The sequence below is a fragment of the Anabrus simplex genome, chromosome 4 (assembly GCF_040414725.1).
Source record: "Anabrus simplex isolate iqAnaSimp1 chromosome 4, ASM4041472v1, whole genome shotgun sequence".
In the NCBI taxonomy this organism is placed as follows: Eukaryota; Metazoa; Arthropoda; class Insecta; order Orthoptera; family Tettigoniidae; genus Anabrus; species Anabrus simplex.
Window position 1 is genome coordinate 141,616,659 of NC_090268.1, and position 22,657 is coordinate 141,639,315.

The following is a 22,657-nucleotide window of genomic DNA, read 5'->3' on the forward strand; positions in this document are numbered from 1 at the left end:
TGTCTATTTATACAGCCTGAGCATGCACTCCACATTATTCTGTACCAGTTGGCGAGTGCTTATGCATGTCAAAAACCATGTTACTTCTGCTCTAATTATCCAATGTCTACCGTAATGGTCGTGCTATGTCGGGCGAAATAATTTGCATTTAAATCATGGTCGAAATTTACATTCAGGAGTCAATATGAAGCAAATTAAGAAATTCTCATATTTTCTCTTCCGTATAACTTTTTCCTCTAGAGTTGCGTGCAACCACTGTGGTACAATCATATTGGGCTTAGGGACAGCTTTCTAATGGTAACCCATACGAGGAGTTAATATTTTGATGGCTTTGACTGTCAAACTGCTGATTTGGCATGTACACAACAAAGAAAATGTTTATTTTGGATATACATTTCCTATGAGGATTTGTTATTTTTGTTGGTTATTATAATAGTCATAATCATGGATACCACCACAAGACTACAGAAAACGGCATTCTGGACCCTTCTGTATGCCCATGATGTGTTGTTGGCCTCTGTGAGCAAGATGAACCGCCAAGAACAAGTACAGACATGAAAAACACACCTACACGTGTGCGTATATGTCTTTTTAAAAAGATGGAGTTCGTGACGACAGATCTCAATGTTATGCATACCATCCAAATCAACGGCATCGACCTAAACAAAATCTTCAAGTACCCTGGCTCAACCATCGCTGCCAATAGGACTCTCGGTACCGAAACAGCCAAGCATGTCAGTAATGCGAGGCTGAAGTGGTGGTCTATGACTGGTGTGTTTTGTGACAAGAAAATTCCTGAGCAGTTAAAGTCAAAAATATATCAGACTGTCATCCATCCAGTTGCACTATATTGAACTATATGGTGCAGTGTGTTGGCCTGCAACAAAGGAAGTGGAACACTGATTTGTCGTTATGGAAATCAGAATGCTTTGCTGGACATTGGGCCTGGTACTCCACAATCATGTCACCAATTATGACATCTGTAGTAGATATGGAATTGAACCAATCACAGACAAGATGAGGGAAAACCTGCTACTATGGTACAGACACGTGCTTCGAGCAGACAGCACATCTGTCACAGGAAGAGGTTTGACCATGGAAGTTGCGGACAGACTGTCAGCAGCAAGACCAAAGCAGCGATGGGTCAGCACCCTAACCGGACACATGACAAGTGGAGAAACAAAGCCAAGAAAGTGGACCCTGTCATCACACACAGTCTCCTTGACTGTACTAGTCTGTTTGTTTATGCATAAACTGACACTCAAATTGCTCTGATCACAAGCTGTTCAGGTTTAAAAAAAAATACAATTTGCTTTACGTCGCAACAATGAGATAGGAAAGGGCTAGGAGTGGGAAGGAAGCGACCGTGGCCTGAATTAACCCCTATGCACTGACAGGCAGATTAATACGTGATGCTTCTATCCACAAGCATTCTGGTCTGCACCCATGACCTCATTAAGAGTGTAGGAAAAGTAGTGGAGCAAGAAAGAAAGAAAGAAAGAAAGAAAGAAAGAAAGAAAGAAAGAAAGAAAGAAAGAAAAAGAACAGTTGCTAAGGGCTTACTTGATCAAATATGGCTCCTTTTTCCACTTTTGCCATGGTTTCCCATTTTTACACCAGACATATGCTGGGGGCTGGCTGAAAACCTTTAATGTGTTAGTGCGAAGTTGAACAATTAGCAAAAGAAAAACTTTTCTTCCACTTCTTTCCTTCTTCTCCCTTAAGTAAAGCCGTGAAGAAAAACAGAAAAATAAGAGTTCCTGATGGATTGCTCAATCAAATATGGCTCATTTTCCTTTGTTTCATTTAACCTTTCTTCTTCTTCTTCTTCTTTAGGAAGGTGGGGGAGAAAGGAGGAAAAAATGGCAGAGGGCTTACACAATGAAATATGACTCCTCCTTCTCCTTCTTTAGGAAGAGCAAAGGAGAAAGAAAAATAACAATGGCTGAGGGCTTCTTCAATCAAGTATGACTTCTTCCGTTCTTTATTTTCTTCTTCTTCTTCTTCATGAAAAGTGGAGGAGAAAGAAATAAAGAAATTAATAAATAAAGAGAACAATGGCTGAACATTTACTCAATGAAATATGATTCTTCTTTTCTTAATTTTCTTATTACTATTACAATACCTTTTTCGTTGTGGATAAGGCTATTTCAGAATTGTTCGTGGAATTTTAGAACCGGCGGATTTCTATCAATGTCAGTGACCATGGCGCTTGGGTGCATTTGAGTTAAGGCACAGCCCCAACACTGCCTGATGTGAAAATGGGGAAGCATGGAAAACCATCTTCAGGGCTGCCGACAGTGGGGTTCAAGCCCACTATCTCCCGAATGCAAGCTGACAGCTTCGTGACCCAAACAGCACAGCCACTCGGTCAGTATGAGCATTCGGAACTAATATTTCAGGTTCCCTATGGGAATCAACATCTTTCTCATGAGAAGTTCACTTGCTGCAGAGGTTCCACTTGTGTTGAACTATTCGAAATCAGAAGTTCGCAGCACAGCTCATTCCCAGTGTGATGTTGTCAGCGGGATAAGATTATTTGCGGACATACTGCTTACTCTTGAAGAGTATTTGCCACAGACCCCCAAATAAAAATTTGTGATTTTTACTTTCTGAACATGAGTGGCCGGGTTGAAAAACATCACATCAAAAACACAGGGAACCATCTTCAAAGTGGCTGAAAGTGACTTTCAAATCTACCATCTCCCAAATGCAAATTTAGCATAGCAAATGTGCAACATCTCATAATACTGATGTAGAAATGAAGGTGTGCTGTTTGTACACACAGTGTACAACTACAACTAGCATTAAGTGATGCCAGAGTGTAATAATACCAGTATTTACCCTGAAAAGAGGTTCTTCATGATTTATTATTTCCTGCTGACACAGGTCAGCCCCTATGAGTGGAGGTGGTATCCCTTGCCTGTCATAAGAGGTGACTAAAAGGGGCTCCAGGGTATTCTAACTTGGGAGCGTTGGTTGGCGACCATGGGGCCCTTAGCTGAGTCCTGGCATCGATTCAACTTACATGTGCTAGGCTCCTCACTTTCATCTATCCCATCTGACATCCCTCGGTCAACTCATTCTTTTCCAGCCTTGATGGTATTAGGGTTGTGAGGCCTAGGAAGTTCGTTTTCATGCCCTTCGTGGCCCCTGTCTCACTTTGCCAGATACATTCATTTTTGAAGTATTGGACCTCTTCCATTTCTTTTATCTCTGATTAGTGTTAATAGAGGATGGTTGCCCAGTTGTACTTCCTTTTGAAACAATCACCACCACCTGACAGAGATCACTCTCATTTTAGCATTCTTACAAAATGCCAAAAGAGTGCCAGAATTTAATCAAATCCTAAGTGTTGGAGGCAAACTCCTTACAAATGATGACTCATTAAGCTTACTTGTTTGATGATGAGATAGCATAGAAAACAATACCATATTGATGTGTTAACCAAAGTTTGTTCATTAGAAATTGCAATGTAAAAATTTTGCCCAGATAATTATTCTTTAACATATCAAAAAGTCTACTAATAAAAGTCCTGAAAATTGAAATGCTCTTAAATGTCCACCAAATGAATAGTAATTCCTCAATCTTGGAGATGAGTGCCTTACCAACTGCAACAAATGCCAGTTATCACAACCTAAATTACAGTATATGATGTACAGAAGTGTGCATTTGTACACAAGTAAACATGACAATATAAACTGATATTGTTTTGGCTACCATTTTTAATTGAACAAGTCAAAAATCAAGCAAGTGTAGAAAGTAAAAACTGATATCATCAAAGAGATTAGGATATACTGGAGCCTTTACAGTTAACTCTTTTATGAACAGATTATTCAACTGTTGCAGTATGAAAATATATTAATCTATTTACACCAAAATTATTCTCCAAGACCAGTGATTACAACTTAATAAATTACACTCGCAGTTATTTTCGGATCATTAATAATATTCTGAAGGAATTAGTTCTCATACAAATTTCCAGAATAAGGAAAATATATAAGGATTGTCTTCACAATAGAGAACTTTAATTCTCAGCAGCCTGTATTCTCTGCAAAAGTATGTATTAAATATACTTTAACACGTTCAATGCAGATCACGCGCCCAGCATGTGACGCTACTTTATAAGCCTAGCGTGTCATGGGACGGTTGCAAGGAAATGTAAATTTCAGGTTTCCCGCATGGTAAGAAAGGCTCTAATTGTCATCCCGCACATCGTGTAAGTCCAGTCTACTAGCAGATTCATCCGTAGCCATATTTGCGCTTGCGGATTCCGTTTCCCGCGTATTTCCTCTCCAGAGTTGTCGTCATACGACATCATTCATTTATGGGATCTTTGCAGAGTAAGACCACTTCAATGCGAGCTAAGATACTGCATTTTCTGTTTATTAATTCTTCAGGAGAATTACGAGTGGTTCCACTTTTGAAATAAATTCCACTACTGCAATATGTTTTGTAAAAGAACTGACCTTGTAATTGTCGTTTATTCTTACATCATATACGTGTATAATACGAAAGAACTTCTAATTGTCATTTATTCCTCATCACATTTATTAGTAACTTGAAAGAACGTGCAGTAATCATTTTTGATTGCGTCGTGATGCTTATGTTATAATTTTATTTATATATATTTTCTTGATGGCCGACAATGTGGTTCCTTCAACATCACGAGACCTACCCAATTAGTCAAAGTATTTCATTTTTGTTTGTCAAATTCTGTAATAGAGAAGTGTAAATATGAATATATTTATGTCTGTAACATACTTTATGCATTTGTTTGCTATCCGTGGTAAACAATGCACAGTAATCTACCAACGTGCGTGGCGCGTGATCCGTCTGGTGACCAGTATTACTTCTTGATTTCAACCACCGTGCGGGTCACGCACCAGGCGCGTGAGTGGGATAAGTCCACGAGTTCGATAGAACTCGCCCTACCAAAGTACAAAACTTTGATAAGTACAACTTTGGCGGGTATGTCACGCTCTGCTAATACGCAGTGAACGTGTTAAAATGTTACAACCGTTGGAAGTGCATGCCATCGGACAATCATAAAAGATTATGCAGAGAACTACCACTCACTTCAAATTTACAGCACAATATTTTGTGAGCTCATTTCAATATCTTCATAAATAAAAACTGTATGTTATGAAAAGGGGGGGGGGGGGGGGGGGGGAATGATCAAAAGTATCTAAAATCCCCTATGTACATATAAACTGAAACCTACCTTGCACTGACGACCTATGCAATGATACGTCACTACAATCACTACTACTGCTTTAAAAGCAGTTGAGGGCTAAATGTTCTTCAGTGCTACAAGATACCTGCAGAATGGGCAAGCAAGGGAGTTTAGTGACTGTGAATATGGAATAGTTTTTGGTTGCCATATCAGAAAGCAATCAGTCAGGGTCATTTTCTTCATCTCAAGTTGCCCAGATCCACAATCAGGGACAGTTAAATACGAATATGATGTTTAAAATAATGAACCCTGTCGTCTATGGACATCATGCCTGCCTCTTACATGGAGAACCTGTATTTGATTTCTACCCAGGTCAAGGATTTTTATCAGGATCTGAGGGCTACTTTACGGTTCAATCAGCCTACGTGAGAACAACTAAGGAGCTATCCGATGGTGAGATAGCGGCCCCCGTCTAGAAAGCTAAGAATAATGATCAAGAGATTGGTCATGCTTATCACGCATCATCTCATAATTTGCAGGCCTTTGGGTTGAACAGCGGCCGCCGGGTAGGCCAAGGCCCATGGGAGCTGTAATGCCATAGTTTTTTCCATTTCAGCTGGGTGAGGGGTTGTAAGTGAACTTCTCACCATAGTAAGAATTTCCTGTTATATGTTTCCTTTGTTTTTCTATCTTTCCTCTAACCTATCATCTATTGATGTAGCTGAAGTTAATCTGGTATACTTTGTGTATAAATCTATATACCACATTTTTCGGACCATAAGACACACCTTGATATTTTGATGAAAATTTTTTTTCCATTTGTTTTACGTCGCACCAGCACAGATAGGTCTTATGGCGACAATGCGACAGGAAAGGCCTAGGAGTGGGAAGGAAGCGGCTGTGGCCTTAATTAAGGTACAGCCCCAGCATTTGCCTGGCGTGAAAATGGGAAACCATGGGAAACCATCTTCAGGGCTGCCGACATTGGGGTTCTAACCCACTATCTCCCAGATGCAAGTTCATAGCTGCGCGACTCTAACCGCATGGCCAACTCACCCGGTGATAAAAATTTAAGGAAAAATATAATTTCACTGTATTTTCAACCAAATTTTACAGAAATAATTTGTGAACAAACACAAATTACCAGCTGATAGTGCAATACTGTCACTTACAAATCTCAAGTAGTCTTCCTGCTGCTCTATTACCATGTAATTTGCATATTCCATAACTTTTAATTTGAATGGCAAGTCGTAAAGAAACCTCTTCTGTACAACTGACATTGTGTATGGTAAATTATCACTGCCGGAGCCTGCCACTACTGGAACTTGCTATTATTGATTACAAAGTGAAAGATTTTCGTTCTACCCTTCCTTGAAGGTTACCTATAACGGTAGTCAAGGTAACAACAGCTCTTTGTGTTTGCCTGATACGATAAGGAGGCGAGCAGGGAAGGAGCTGCAAGCCATCTTGTTAGGAATTCCCTGGCAACTCATATTCCTGTCAGACAAATGCAGGTATACCACAGCTGCTGTTTCTTAACCCCAGTAGTAAATGGGGTCAACTGCTGAGAGTATGGTATTGTAAGGAATATTTTGAACATTGTGTAGCAAATCGCGTATACTTTGTGTCCAAGTATGATAGATCTTCGGGCCATACGACGCATCCTTGTTTTAGGCAGTATATTTTGTAACAAAAAGTGCATCTTATGGTCCAAAACATACAGTAATTTCCAGTCTTAACAAAATAATGCTAAAAGACACTATTACCATTGAATAACTTGGCACACTGTATATTGAGGAATGTTTCAACCTAACATCTACAATCTACAGATATATTACTACAATATTCTCCCTAGATGAAAAGCCCATAAGTTCTATTAGGCAGTTTTCATTCAGTTCAAATATAAAGCATTCTAATTCTTAATACATTTGTCTATTAAAAAACCATCATGATGATTTTATCATTAATTTTTTCTCGAAGATTTTGTTTTTTGACATGCATGCTAAGTGTAATAAACAGTAAGTGGAGAGCATTAGTTAAATGAGTTTCATGCACAAATGGAAACTATTTACATTTTACGCAAGCATGTAAATATCTCTTTTAGCTCCTATAACCTTATAACATATATTTATGATGTATAATAGTTATTAAAAAATGTTCAACATTCTAATTTAGGAGGTAGGAATCTGATTGTTTCAATTTAAAAAACTATAAAATCATTTTCAAATTCATAGTGTTAAAAACAGATTAATTTAAAACTACTCAAATTTGCTCATTTGCAAGTAAGCTCCATTTCAAATTTTCATCTCATTACAAAGTGACTACACAGGCTTCATGAAACATGATAGTCTTAAGTTTATACAAAAGTGATAAACAGCTGGAAAACTTTATATTTTACAACGGCCTCACTTTACTTCCTCAAAAGTAAATCATCACTGTCACTGCTAATGTATGCGCTGTTCGATCTATTCCTGGCAGGCCCCAGAACGGAAACATCTACCGGCATTGCCGAAGAGAGATAGAAACACATCCTTATGATTAGGGATCTTGCCCTCATGGAGAGATGCTGTGGAACGCCAGGCATAACAAGATTCGGTCCTTTATAGCAAATTCCCTCAGAAAGAAAAATTATAGGGTCGCTGAAGAGGTATCTAGACTTGCCAATAACGGTAGCAGTAGGAGAATTGACATCATATCCTACAAGGAATCAGAGGGTGTGGGGTATATAATAGACCCCACAGTTTGTTCGTTTTGAAATCTCCACAGACCAGCCAGAAGACACTGATAGGGAAAAGACGCTGATCTATGAAATTGACCATAATTTATTATAAAGACAAATTTGGACTGAAGGACAAGATTAATTATAGGAGATTGAGGGACTATTCCTCGATTCATTGTGAATTTTTGGAACCGGTTTATTTGAGAGGTTCCAGAACTACAAACACGTCTTTGTTAGCTTTACGAGGTTCCATTTCATTACTGAGAAATCATTGCTATGTGTTATAACTTTTATAGTTTAAAGATATTTTAATAATGTAATGAACAAAATTATTGTAAACCAAAATTATAATTTCATTTGTTTTGTTATGATTTGTCCTTTGTGACAATCTTCAACTGAGGGAAGTTTTGTACATAAAAATAATGATTTCAATGACATTAACTACGGAACAGTCGTAACTTACTTCTGATGGAGTAAACTATGGTCTTTGCAAAAAAAAAAAAAATACACCAATATAGGAAACAGTTGTTCGCTATTGTGAGTGGATTTTATCACCTGGCTCTCCACCATTTAATATTATGAGGAAACACCGGGGCAGGTTTTATCATCTCTAAAAATTTTACTAGTTTGAGGTGCTGAATATGCAAAAGACTTAGTTGGGCCTGAAATGTGAATTCACCTAGCTGCTGGACCTACATGCTACCATTTAAGCTAGTGAGAATGGCAAGTTCATCTGCATTCCTCTCATATATCACAAGTCATATTAAGCCTTAAATAGTTAAATTAGGGACGCAAAACAAACAAGAACAGGTTTTCTCATCATTTGTCCACGCAGTACAGGATTAGCGAGTCTGCCCCTTATGTGGAGGCCCCAGGTTTGATTCCTGGTTGAGTCAGAGAATTTGACCTGGATATGAGGGCTAGTTTGAGGTCCAATCAGCCTACATGAGAACAAGTGAGGAACTATCCGATGGTGAGACAACGGTCCCAATCTGGAAAGCGAAGAGTAACAACTGAGAAGATCTGTCGGGCTAACCAAGTGTCACCTTGGTAGGCTTTCAAGCTGAGCAGCAATTGCTTGGTAGGCCAAGACTCATCAGGGCTGTAGCACCAGGGGGTGGGGAAAAGCATACCTTTCTATGACTGGGACTAAGTATCCTACGATGTGATTTAGAAAGGGCAAGGGTAGAAATATAGAGTCCACCCTGCACAGATAACATAATATTTTCATTTCATTGCTGCTATTCTTACATAGGAATGACTCTGTAGGAGAGATGTGTTCATTATGCCTGCCAGGGACAAACGCACCTGCCCCTAGTAGTTTACAGTATTTACTTTTATAACCTAAAGTAATGGTCCAGGTACCATTATCAAATTGCTTCTGCCAAGGATCATGGGTATTGGCTGAGATATCAAAGATTAAGATGTCACTCCCATGAATAAAGAGACAGAGATTTCGTTACCAACCACTGCAGAAGAGAAAAGGCTAAAAAGGACTGTGAAGTTTGAAAATTCCATGGCATCGGATGATAACCTTACACTTTCTCAATTCCTTTTTTAATCTCGGGGATTACCTCAAGGAAAATAAAAGGTCATTTAGTAGCTGTAATGAATTTTTGCACACCTAGGCCAATTTCTGTAATGAGAACAGTGGCCGCTTTGGGGCCACACTCCCTTTGAGGTTTTTTTTTTTTTCCATCACCGTGGTGCATATAGTCTGCACAACAAGAAAAAAGACAGACCAACAACCAACAGTTGGTAACAGTGCTATTCTACTTACATCAGTGCTACTAGTGGAAACCTAAATATTAAACAAAGGACAGTCACTCTGTGTGCCTCCCGTTACTGACATTGTTGGGTTGGACTCTATATAGTTATGTCAGGGTAAGGTATAGCAGCTGCTCTTTACAAGCTATTTGAATTAGTCACCAACTCACAAATTTATATTTTCTATGGTTAGCATTACAATATGCATATCACAGGAGGTAATTCAAAGGGGAAAGATGCAGCAGCTGAATATCCAGAAAAATTTGGTCATGCAAAACTATCTTGGACATTCTGACAATCAGAAACATCCACAGCAACAATTAATATTGAAAAATAATTAATTCCATGGGGGTACAAATACAGGATATCAAAAGGCGGCCATGGTTTGAATCCCGCCCAATGTACATTAGATTTTTGAAATATATATCCTCGTGGTTTGGATTCCACAAAAGGTGGAAGTCTATGTAGCTATGATTATGATATCAACGGTCACATAGAACTGTAAACCTTGAAATAAATTGATATTTTTCTTGGAACAACTTGACCATTATTTACAAATATATGGTACAACAAATCTAATTACTATTTAGTTTATCTCCTTTCTTTTCTTGTTCCAGACTTCAGAAAGTGAAAACATATTGCTTTACTTGGTTTGTGATTTTCAAAACTGAAGTTTCCTTTGCCTTTCAAAATGAGCTATCATTATTACATCTTCATTTACTGTATATTTTGAACAATTAACAGTAGGCACATCTATGAACTGATATTACTGAGCTTTCCATATGGTCAAAATATCAAAGTTGTCACTTCCATCTTAACATACACATACGGCTTTCTCAAGAATTTTCAATGTTGGAAAAGCTGGTAAGAGATCACTACAGTCACAGATCATAAAAAGCAGAATGATGCATTTAAACAAATATCTAGATGTTCAGTCTTAATTAGTGAAGACTTGGCATGAAAAATATTTATTATACAATGTACACTTACAATGATATCTTTTTAAGTAATCCCTCCTCTCTGTTCTTATTATTCTAGCTGATCTTTTACTAGCTCAATAAATATTCATATCTCTAAAGTTATCTAGAGAAGAGAGGAGACAAACAATGAATGGGGGAAATACTTCAACAAACTTCTTTCATGCACTGAATTGTATGGAAGTAGGAACTTGTTGGCTTAACCAGTATGAAATGCCATAATTCTGGTATGTCAGGATATCATATTGTGAAATCCATAATATGAATTCCAGAGACCGACTAGGAAAGCAGTTCATAAGAATGACTTGCTTGATTTCTGGCTTTATACAATGATTAATATTAAACAGGAGTCTCCCAATAAACTCGTGCTAGTGGGCAGGGCTGATGGGTGCTGGCTCCTGCCCCATCCGAGAGCTACCATCAGATTCCTTGAGTTGATCCCTCCACATGCTTGGTGTCAGTGAAACAGAGAAGTTGCAATCTCATATGGGCACGGGCCTTGTTTAATACATCCTCCACCACTCTGTAAAACATTGAACAACTATTAGCTATATCCCCTACATAATTACAAAACTGGTGTCGCTCCTGAATATGATTTCTTAACATATTTTGCTCTGAAATTTGAAATCTATACTAATCACATTTTTTTTGGGGTTTTTTTTTTTGAGGTCTTTCAACCTTTTTCTCTGCAACCACTATACTGCAGCTAGCTTTTTTCCATTAGAATGGATTGAATTTCTACATTAATTTAGTACATAACTTTTTTTTTTCTATTTCTAAAATGAATGACCATTCAGATGAAAACAAGTCAACTGAGAATGGTGTTATACATATTTTTGTTGCAAAAACTAAAATAAAATACAGACCAAGAGCTGGTATGTCACACATCAGTATCAACAGAATGATGCAAACAAATATTTAGATGTTCAATCTTAATAAGTGAGAGCAATGGAAGACGACTTAGCACGAAAATATGTTTCTATTATTAGTTATATCCTCTTAAATAACTACAAAAATGGTATCACTCCTGAATACAATTTCTTATTACACTCTGGTCTTTACTTTCTTTTTTTTTTGCTTTACGTCACACCGACACAGATAAGTTTTATGGCGACAATGGGATAGGAAAGGACTAGGAATGGGAAGGAAGTGGCCGTGGCCTTAATTAAGGTACAGCCCCAGCATTTGGCTAGCGTGAAAATGGGAAACCATGGAAAACCATCTTCAGGGCTGCTGACAGTGGGGTTCGAACCTACTATCTCCCGAATACTGGCCGCACTTAAGTGACTGCAGCTATCGAGCTCGGTGGTCTTTACTTTGAAATCTGCACCAATCACTGGTGTGGAATTTTTTTGGAGGTAAAAAAAAAAAAATTATTTTTAATGACAAACACTATGAATAAACAACATAGTAAATATTTACTAGGCTGTAAGGTTCTTATGAGCGCAAAGTCCAAGATTACACTTGCTTCTAGTAAATATGCAGCTGTGTTTACAGAGCTATGTCCTAAGAAAGAAATATTTGGAATATATCACACATCATTGACTTGGGCAGTACTACTGCCATCTAGTGATATATAACCCTTCAAGTGCAAAAAATATAACAGACACCATAAGTAACTTCAGAAGGGTTTGGTATTGCTATGTATTGTAAATGGATGATATTCAAATTCCATCTGATACGTAACTATAAACCAACTAGTAAAAGGAAGCTATGAAGACCCTTGAAAAGATGGAGTGACTAGCTGAAGATGAGGAGAGAACAGGCCTAGAGGCCTAATCCTTGAAGTTGATGTTAACTCTGGCTGGGTTATTCTCCTCTCTTACTAATCATTGGATGAACACATTCTGGTCCAGAATTTAAAATCTATTCAAACACACCGTGATATCACACTCAGGAGAGTAAAAACGATTAGCAATTATCTGTATGTCATCTATTAACCACAATGTTTGTATTTCTCAAGAACTGTCAGAAACCCAAATACAGAGGAAATTTATTTGATCTGAAGAACACGATAAACTTAGTCTACTTGCCAAGTATAAAATACACAAAGCTGCTAGATATTTCATACAGTCCCATATGAATTAATCAGAACATGAGAAGGTGGAGAAGTGTCATAAATACCCCCACTCGACAGGAGCTGCGTAAGGGGAAAGGATGAGGAGGATGATGATGATGATGACAATAACATACGCATTTTATATCTTTTTGCACTTCACCTAATACACTATATACCTTTAATTTTTGGTAATAGGTAGTAATATGTCCTCCTTTCTATTTTTTAAGTTGCTTTACATGATTAGGCAAAGATTCCACATGCATTTTGTACATATTTTTATGTTCATCATGAAACCATGCTAAGTTAAGCCTCTATCATGCATATTTTTGTGGAACACTAAAGTTTTGCAAGTCTCCTTTTGACAATAGCTCACATTTTCTATTGGATTAATGTCAGAGGAGTTTCCTGGCTACTCTAAGACACAAATATTGTTCTCACTGAAGAATTTCTTTACTTTATTTGAAGTACGGTAAGGAGGCAAATGTTGCTGACAAATTCCATCACTATAAACTATTAGCTTCTATAATCTATCAGCTTCATGGTCCGTATTGATTATTTAAGCGCACACGTATGAAGGAGGAGTTTTCCACCTCATCAATACTCATCACCATCATAATCATCACCATATGGAAAAGTCTTCTGCAGCTAACCAACCTCTCTTCTTTCCAGTATTTGGTTGTACTAGTCAGATAATGTCATCGACTGGTACAAAGGGCCCCGGTCCTTCACATGTGAAACAAAATACTTCTTCACAGGGTGTCTTACTGAATCATATTATATAATATGCTTCAATTTATTTATAACAACACTGTGGCATCCATAATTTTATTTAGCGTGCCATGTAGTCACTGGGAGTGAAGGAAGGAACCCTGGGTGGCCGTGTCATAAGCCGTGAGAAGCCCATATCGCTCAGGTAGGAACGAAATCCTCGAGTTGGAATCGAGCCGCAAGCCGTGATTTCAATCATATAGACCCTATGATGTCAGCGTACCCACACACAGCAACCTGAAGGGGGTGAAATTTAAACAAGGGGATGTACAGAATAAATGTCGCAGGTTGACAAACTTCTCTTCTCCATGGCTGGAATTATCTGAATTTCAATCAATCTGCCACTATGCTAAATTCCACAGATCTGACTCCACGCATAATTAAGATTAGAATTATCGAGTAATAGGAGCCGATAATATTATTTATTTGTACTGAATTGAGAGATGTGCGTATTTACAGGAGTGGCCGTTGACACTTGGCCAGCTCTTACAAAGGTAAAAGGTTTGTTAGACGGGGGTTATCCTCGAAGTTAGCATCTTCTAGACGCTATAAATTCTGCGGCAGGGAAGGAAGGGCTCTCAGTTAATCATTGACTCTCATTCAGGCTCAGTCGCTCGGCAGCTCATTGAGTCTCAGTCGCACTCTCACTCATTGTCTCATTCACCTGCTGTTTTGAAACGCCAAGTGCGGCGTGTCGTAATTCGCGAACCAACAAGGCATTAATCTTTGTGAAGTGTTTGTTAGACTAAAGAGCAATCACCGTGAGTTAGCACACAAGAGCTAGTGATAACGTAAAATATTATAAGTACTGTTTAATGTGTATGCAAATTATGTTGACGTGTGTGAGTCACTTAAAACGTAACTGCTGCCAAGTACTGATTACAACCCCAGGCCAGTTTCCTTAAATTAGTGCAGCACAGATTGAACTCACATCTGCGTGGAGGCTATAGTCAATAGTAGCCAAATACTAGGGTTTTAATCATGTGTACAAGCATGCCAAACGTTGAAGTAGATGTTTATATTGTAACTCAACAGTTCCAGATATGATCGACATCAAGCAGAAAACCATGAAATATCCCGGAGTTGAGCTGAGGACCTTCATCCCTGTGCTGTGTATCGTCATCATGGGCTAAGCACGCATTACATAGCGGTCATGTGATTCGTCGCTGATGGTGAAGTTGCTGCCAAGTTAAGTCTTTTTGTTCCATAAGCATGTGAAGTGATATCTTGATGCACTTGTTTAGTGTTACTTAAACAAGTAAATTTATCTTTAAATTAAGCCAGAGTGGCATTTGCTTTGCTCATTTCAGGTAAAATTAAATATGTTCAGGGCTGTATGCATGTTAAGGCCCTGAGCTGTGTTGTATTTAATTTAGATGGGAACAAGGGTAAGAATAGGTTAGATATAGATGTGTGTATTAGTTATTAGTATTTTATTCCTGTGTGGGTTCATTTTAGATAGAGTTGTTTGGGCAGATTCTTCATAATACCTAACGGGCTGTACACCATCAGTCGTAATATTATAAAGGATTACACTAGAGACAGCATATGTTAGGATGTTTTTGTGCATGATGCATGAATTTCAGCTGCGAGGAAGACGCAACGGGAGATCTTACAATGTCGAGAGTAGAGTAGGGTCTTTGAGCATGGTGGCAGGCAAATTCAGTTAATTAATGTTTGTTGCTAACCAGCTGATCTTCCCTGTTGTGTCAAATTATGTTGAAATGTTGTGTCTATGTGAGACATTCAATCTTCCAACGTGGATATGTTGGGATCAAGACCTGGCACCTCTATCAACTTCAGTCTATATTATTTGTGTGTTTTATTTGCAGGTGTGATTTATATATATTTATCTTGTGCTCTTTATTGTTGAGTCCAGTGTATTTATTTGTGTTGTGATGTTGTCTTTTGTTGATTAACAGGGAAACTTAGCCCAATGGCTAAATTTTGGGAAGAAAGGTTCTGACCTTGTCGATGCTCATGGGTTTAGCCCAATGGCTAAATTATGGTAAGAAAGGTCCTGCTCATGGGTATGGATCCATATGATTAGAATCTGTGTTTTGTTTGGATGGGTAATTTAGACGCAGCCCTGAACTGGTGCTTTATATATTTGTGTCCGAGTTGGAGTGTATATATGTAAACTATGCCAATTACTAGTGTATCGGATATTACCATCGCATCTCATAAACGGTTGTATATCGAGCCTTCGGGCAAAGAACTAGGGACTTAACAAGGCAGACAACATAACAAAATAAAATGTAATTCAAATATATTCCATATAAGCATGTTTTTTTATTTTCTCAGGTTCATTACCCAATTTCTTATTAGTAAACCCTTTGATAATTATGTTAATTTGTGTATATGAGCATGTCACTTTGTTTAAGCAATTATGGTCGGTTAATCATTGTGTTATATATATAAATTTTTATTTAGAATGATTTTAATTCACGTTTTTAGTTTAATAAATCTATTCTACCCGATTACCTGCGTTCTCATTCACAGGATTTATATGTATATATTTCCTGTCCATATACTTTGGTATATTTTAGTAACTGGAGATTTTATTGCCCACATCCAGATGTACCACGCACTTCTACCCTGCGCTAGGCTGAAATTATGACAGAAAATGTGAGCTATTTGCAAAAGGAGACTTGCAAAACTTCACTGTTCCACAAAAATCTTCGCCGAGTGTGGTAATTTAAGTGTGTAATTTAAGTCAATTTTATTATTGATTATTATTATTTATTTATTTTTAAATTATTTTTCAGATAAAATTTGAAAAAGAAAAAGCATATAAATCAACATAGAAATACTACAATGCATATGACAGGAGTACAGAAAGCTGTAACAATGCAGCCTTTCTACCAGTCCACTGTGAACAATGACCAACAACAATTTTCTTCAGACCTATGCACTGCAATGGTGAGAGTCTAATATCCCCCTGCATAAACTGGAGCCTCCAACATTAAAAGAATTTTTAAGAAAATAAATGAGCAAAGTAATGCCATGACCCTCAAAGTTACAGAAGAATTACCTGCAGTTATCGTACTTATGGGTAAGTTTAAAAAGTCCTTTTATAACAGTAAACATCAAGTTAGATTCAACCTATGTTTCAATCCTCTCTGAATGAGAAGTGGGTACACCACTGTGCAAATTTTGATCATTTTATTTCACTGCCCTGACAGTTGCCCAATGCCTCCAGGCCATTCAGGCCATGGATAAAGAGGATGCTGTCTGCATAAGAGAAGCTAAAGAAAGCCTTGTCCTCCCCATCGGTTCCATCCGATTTGGCATTCCTGAAGGCAAACTTCAACGAGCTGCCGGGAGCAATCGCCGTGTTGGAGAACAGTGCATGCCCCTGGTGGAGTCATTTAGGATTGTGGAAGAAGTTAGAGAAAGTTTTAACGGAACTTCTAGAAAGGTAGTCGCTGTCAGCACATAGTTCGATAGGGTCCTGCGGCGGAATCCAGGATGGAAAGCGATGGTAAAAGTAGCCAGGGTCCTACGAAAAGTAGTAGATGAAATAATGGAACTAAGACCAAACGAAGTAGCTTCATTGAAGGTTTGTCCGATCACTTCATGCCAAGCTGAGTGGCTCCGACGGTTGAGGCATTGGCCTTCTGACCCCAACATGGCAGATTTGAACCTGGCTCAGTCCGGTGGTATTTGAAGGTGCTCAAATACGTCAGACTCATGTCCGTAAATTTACTGGCACATAAAAGAACTCATATGGAACAAAACTCTGGCACCTGGGCGTCTCCGAAAACCGTTAAAGTAGTTAGTGGGACATAAAGCCAATATTATTATTATTATGATCAATTCATGTGATGTTGAGAGATTTTTACTCAGTGCAAAAACATTCTGTATGACAGAACAGGATTGTTACCAGAAAACATAGAAAAGTTGCTTGTTATAAATTCCTTTTATAGTAATTGAGTGTGTTATTAAATTATAAGTAATCTTTACATGCCTATTTTGTTGCCTATTTTAGAAGTTAGTGTCTAATTACATGCCTATTTTGGCTATTTTAAGAGCCTATAATTCTCATCTCAAGTCATGGCACATCCAGAAATAACTTCAGTCAGAATGATGTTAGTTGTGAAGGACAACAGAAGAATTACATCTTTGCGGGTATATGTGCTGTCCTATTGAAAATGCATCCAATTTTGCAAACTATAGAACACAGATACAAAGGTGGCCCAGAAAATAATGCACCACAATTTTTTTTCTCAGCCCCCAACAATGCTACAATTATGAAACTTTAGATACAAATTCTTTGAAGTTTTCGGAGTACGCGCACAAAGTTTGTTTCATCCGACAGGTAGCATACTTCCAGCAATGGTTCAACATGGCATATGTAAGTGATGTACGTTACAATCAGCGTGTCATCATTGAATTTCTCACTGCGCAGTAAGAAACTGTTGGAAACATTTACGTGCAGTTTACTTGAGCATCAGCAGTTGATAGAAGTACGGTTAGTCTCTGGGCACAGAGTACGAGTCCATTTGAAAGCAGTTCAGCAGAGCTCCAAGATATGCAGCGTTCATGACTGTCCCACGACTGTTATACCCGACAAGATGTAGCGTGCTGATGTGCTCATTCGCGAGGACCGATGCAGAACGACTTTGCATTTGGTGCAGGAGCTGTCAATCAACAAAGGAAGTGTCAGTGTAATCATCAATGCTCTTGGTTACGCAAAAAATAGTGTTCACGAGGGGTTCTGCACCGTCTTACGCAGGAACACAAAACCTTTCTGAGTTGCTGCAATGTTGTGAAGCTGAGGGGGAAGCCTTGTTGTCCCAGATTATGACAAGTGATGAAACCTGGGTTCACCATTTTGAGCCCAAAACAAAATGGCATTTGATGGAATGGCGCCATCCTGACTCTCCACATAAGAAAAAATTCAAAGCAACTGCTCCTGCTGGTAAGGCCATGATCACCGTGTTTTGGGATTGTGATGGTGTCATACTCATTAATGTGAAGCCGAGAGACATATGGGAGCACATTAACTAAACTCAAGAAGTGCTTCCAGTCCCTTGGACACCATAACAACCCAGGTGACTGTTTGCTTCAACACGATGATGCACGCCCTCACACAAGTTTGAGGATGTCGGAACACATCACGAAACAGGGTTGGACAGTGTTTCCCCATCCACTCTATAGCCCTGACCTAGATCCCTCAGACTTTCGTTTGTTTGGGTCATTGAAGAATACCATTCGTTGCAGACATTTTGAGGATGACAAAGAGGTGATTCGCACAGTGAAGAAATGGCTTCGTGAAAATAACAGGGAGTGGTACCGACAGAGCAGACGTGTCCTTGTGTCTCGCTGGAGGAAGGCCAAAGAATGGGAAGGAGTTTGCATGAAAATAGGGAGTGTAAAAGAAACATCATTCTTTCTTGTGAGTAAGTTTCATTGTGTTCAATAAATAATTGTTGAAGAAAAAAATGTGGTGTATTAGTTTCTGGGCTACCCTTGTATTTTGAGACAGACATATTGAAATGGAATGTGATTCCATCCATTCAAAGATAGAGAGGAAGTTCCAGTCTACATACCTGAAGGGTGGGTAGAACTTATATGGAGTGCTTGAAACAACCCTTGACCTTATACAATCGAAACAATGCTGCACAATGACTAAGGGTTTCAGAAGAGACTATTCCAAGGAACATTCCTTGGAAAACTGTCTGCTGGATGCAGTAATGAAAAATGGAATCCACTAAGATACTCCTTCGAAGAAAATTTCAACAGTGATTTTAAAGAAATTAGTATCAAATGGACAGGGTGAAGCCAAAGTAATGGTCCACTCTGTACAGCCTACAGTGAAGATCTGTCAGTCTCATAGGCAAAACTCAACAGTCTACACAAAAAATAATTAATTTAACTATTCCCAGGGAGTATCCTAGGTTTTACAGATCAGCGAGACACAACAAAGAAGTTCAGGATGCTCTTCCACAACCCAATGCAGATGAAGATTCTGTATATGAATGACTTGTTTCAGGCTATGTGATATTCTACCTGAATAATGTTCCATGTATTGACCTCAAGATTTAAGAATGTGTTGAATTTTTGATAATAGTTTAAAACTGATTCATAAAAGAACTGTACTGATTTCTCTTTTAATTCAAATTGTTGAGTAATTAAGTAAAATCAAACAGTAACTGATAGGTTCATTCTGTGCATATATTGTACCCTAATTCCATAAATGTGCCATTTTGTACCAAATACACGAATGTGGAGAGAACCTGGGAAAATGCATGAAAACTTCATCTAATATGAAATGCTTCAGTGAAATTTTAAAGGGAATCACTGATGGAGCAAGTGTAAAACCCAATTTTTCCCAAGGTTTCAAACATTCCAATCAATTTTTCTTAGAAAAATGATTCTGCACATTCATGGTTTTGGTATTTACATGACAATTTATAATAATTGCTTGTAGTTTGCTTTGCCAGACACAGTGAAGCATATGACAATCTGACTCATTGGCTTGAATGTCAGCGTTGAGGCCTTCGGTTTAGAGGGTCCTGGGTTTGATTCCTGGCTGGGTTGGGTATTTTAATAGTGTCTGATTAATTCTTCTGACCCAGAGACTGGGTGTTTGTATTTGTCCCAACACTTTCCTCTTCATACTCTGACAACACACTGCACTATCGAGCACCACAGAAAGACACAATAGTGATTAAAACCCTCCATATAGGGTTGCCGTCAGGAAGGGTGTGCGGCCGTAAAACAGGGCCTAATATACGAGTACATGTGTGACAGAGTTCGCACCCACGACCCCACAGATGTGGGAAAAGTGGTAGAAGAAGAAGTGAAGCATATGATTGGAAAATATATTCAAGGTTACATGGGGTGTGATAGCTGAGTGGCACTGTCACTGGCCAATGTGAACCTTTTACAAGGTTTTTAAGGTCAAGGAGAGTTCTGTTCATTCTTAAAAAATCATAACATTATATATACTTACTGCTGATCCTCTGTACTTGTCAGTGATGGAATTGCTTCTAAAGCCTCAGCAAAAAATGTTCTGAAAGAGAATAATAATTTGTAAATTAAATCTTTATCTGAGAGTAGCATCAAATAACATTAAAAAGAAAAAAATGAAGTTATTCCTACAAATGTTATAAAGACTTGTGAAATGGTTAAAGGATTTTTGTTTTGTTTCGTTAGTCTTGATCAGTAGAGGAGAGAGGAAGAGTGGCTCTCCAGATGATCCTGTACCTGGATGCTACTGAGAAGCATTGAGGAAAGAGAAAAGCAAACAAGAATAGCCATAGCTAACATCAAGAGCACGTATTTCCATGTATCTGAGTAACCGTTGATGCACAAACTTGATCAACCAGTTGGATAAGTGATGATCGGTGGTGAAGATCTTCCCAAGGTGCTTAAAAGTAAAAGAACTAGTTGAATTTAAGTGCACCACCACTGTTTGGTGCCAATGTAGGCTATAGCAATTAATCATATCACATCCCACTGTCAGCTGTTTTTCTACTTAAGCAAACTTTAAATGCTTAAATATGAAGTTTATGAACTTTACGATCGAGAAGGCATAACCAACCCCTGATTTTTCACAGAAAGCCCTTGAAAACGGAATATAACAGAAAACTGAAATTATGAACAATGGCTGGTTCAGAACATTTTGAGTTAGAACAGAACAAAATATTCTGCTTCAAAATATGTTTACGTTCCTAAGAATTATACATTTTGAGAATAGGTTCTGTTTTAACAGTACTGATGTCCAGGGCAACCAAACATCAAGTGGGGCACTGTTTAAACAGCTGAATTAGGTGCCACAACAGGTTGACCTACTCTACAAATGTTATAAAAGTCTGGAGAAGTCTTCAAGATTGTGAGGTAACAAGATGAACATCAGGTCACTTTCTTATCTCTACATGCTGGTGTGATATACTGGCTATTCCTGTCACAAGTACACTCTTTCCCCATAAGCAAATGGTTGAACTTCTTGATCCAGTCTGTCACATCAAGCTCCCCCTACCCTTCCTGTCCATTTGCCATACACCACCACAGGAAGATTCCCTAGAAGCCAACAATAAACTTCAGATCTGTTCCTTAATCTCTGCTTTGTTCTTTATTTTACCGCATTATTGGTCACTGTTAAACTGGCAAATGCCTTTATTTATTTATTTCAATTTTTTAGCCTACATTACACTACTTTAGTCAGGTTTATGGAGGTTTTTCTTGTTTTTGTCAGCCCAATACTGTTTCATCCTTTCTGAACATACTTTTCTTTCTGCTTCTGGAATCACTCTTCCTATTCTCTGCTTACTGATTTTCGTCTGTAGTCTAGCGTGTTTATCTTTCAATATCTTAAGTGTATTTGTTCTGTATTTTAAATCTTCTATTGTAATATGAAACTGTCTCGTGTATTTTTTAAGTTCTGTGATCCATCGAATATTATTCTTACTCTTACATAATTTTTCTACTGATTCTATTTTCTGGTGACCGTAGATGCCCTACGAGTCTTGTTCATTTTGCTAGTCACAGGTTCTATTACTTTATAAACTGTTTCATTGGAAGCTAGTCTCCAGACTTCGTTTACTTGATAATTTTTATTTCAACAGGTTCTCACTATTCTCCTTTCTAACTTGAGTACTCTATCTTTTGCAACTCTGTTTGTTATTCTCAATAATGTTTCACATGCATATGTAATTTGTGGCTGGGTGACTGTTTTGTAATGTTTCAATTTGGTTGCTATTGAGAGAAACTTTTTACTATATGTATTCTTGGTAACATGCTGTGCTGTAACCAGTTTGTCTATTCTATTTTGCCATGCAGGTTTCTCATTCAGGTTATATGTGATTATTTTGCCTAAATATTTTGATTTTTCTACAATTTTTATTTCTTGGTCTCCCAGCTTAATTTTGTTTGAAAGTGGAAGCTGAGTTAGCATAATTTCTGTTTTTTTTCAAATGAAATTTTCAAACCAATATCCTGAGCTATTTCCTATAAAGTTTTTATTTGTTGTTTTGTTTCCTGAATATCATTGACCAGAAGAGCTACATCAGCAGCAAATCCTAGACAGTTCAAATGTATGTTATCCTTCTGGGTTCCAATTTGTATATTTTTCGAGTTGTTCTTGTACCTTTCCCTCATAACATACTCTAGTGCACAGTTAAAAAGAAGAGGTGACAATCAGTTACCCTGTCTTAAACCAGTTGTTACGAATGATTCAGAAA

General features: G+C 38.0%; 1 protein-coding gene across 2 annotated transcripts in view; it reads right to left on the reverse strand.

Moving 5' to 3' along the window:
- Positions 1 to 8,386: 8,386 nt before the first annotated feature.
- Positions 8,387 to 22,657, reverse strand: part of Sec5 (secretory 5) — a 99,900-nt gene continuing 85,629 nt past the window's right edge. For both annotated transcript variants that reach the window (XM_068227474.1, XM_067146319.2), the window contains 2 exons: positions 20,428 to 20,487; positions 8,387 to 11,162 (listed from right to left, as the gene is read on the reverse strand). In XM_068227474.1, the coding sequence (XP_068083575.1) occupies positions 11,060 to 11,162; positions 20,428 to 20,487 (163 nt within the window). In that variant the 3' untranslated portion in view covers positions 8,387 to 11,059. The remainder of the gene's footprint in view (positions 11,163 to 20,427; positions 20,488 to 22,657) is intronic.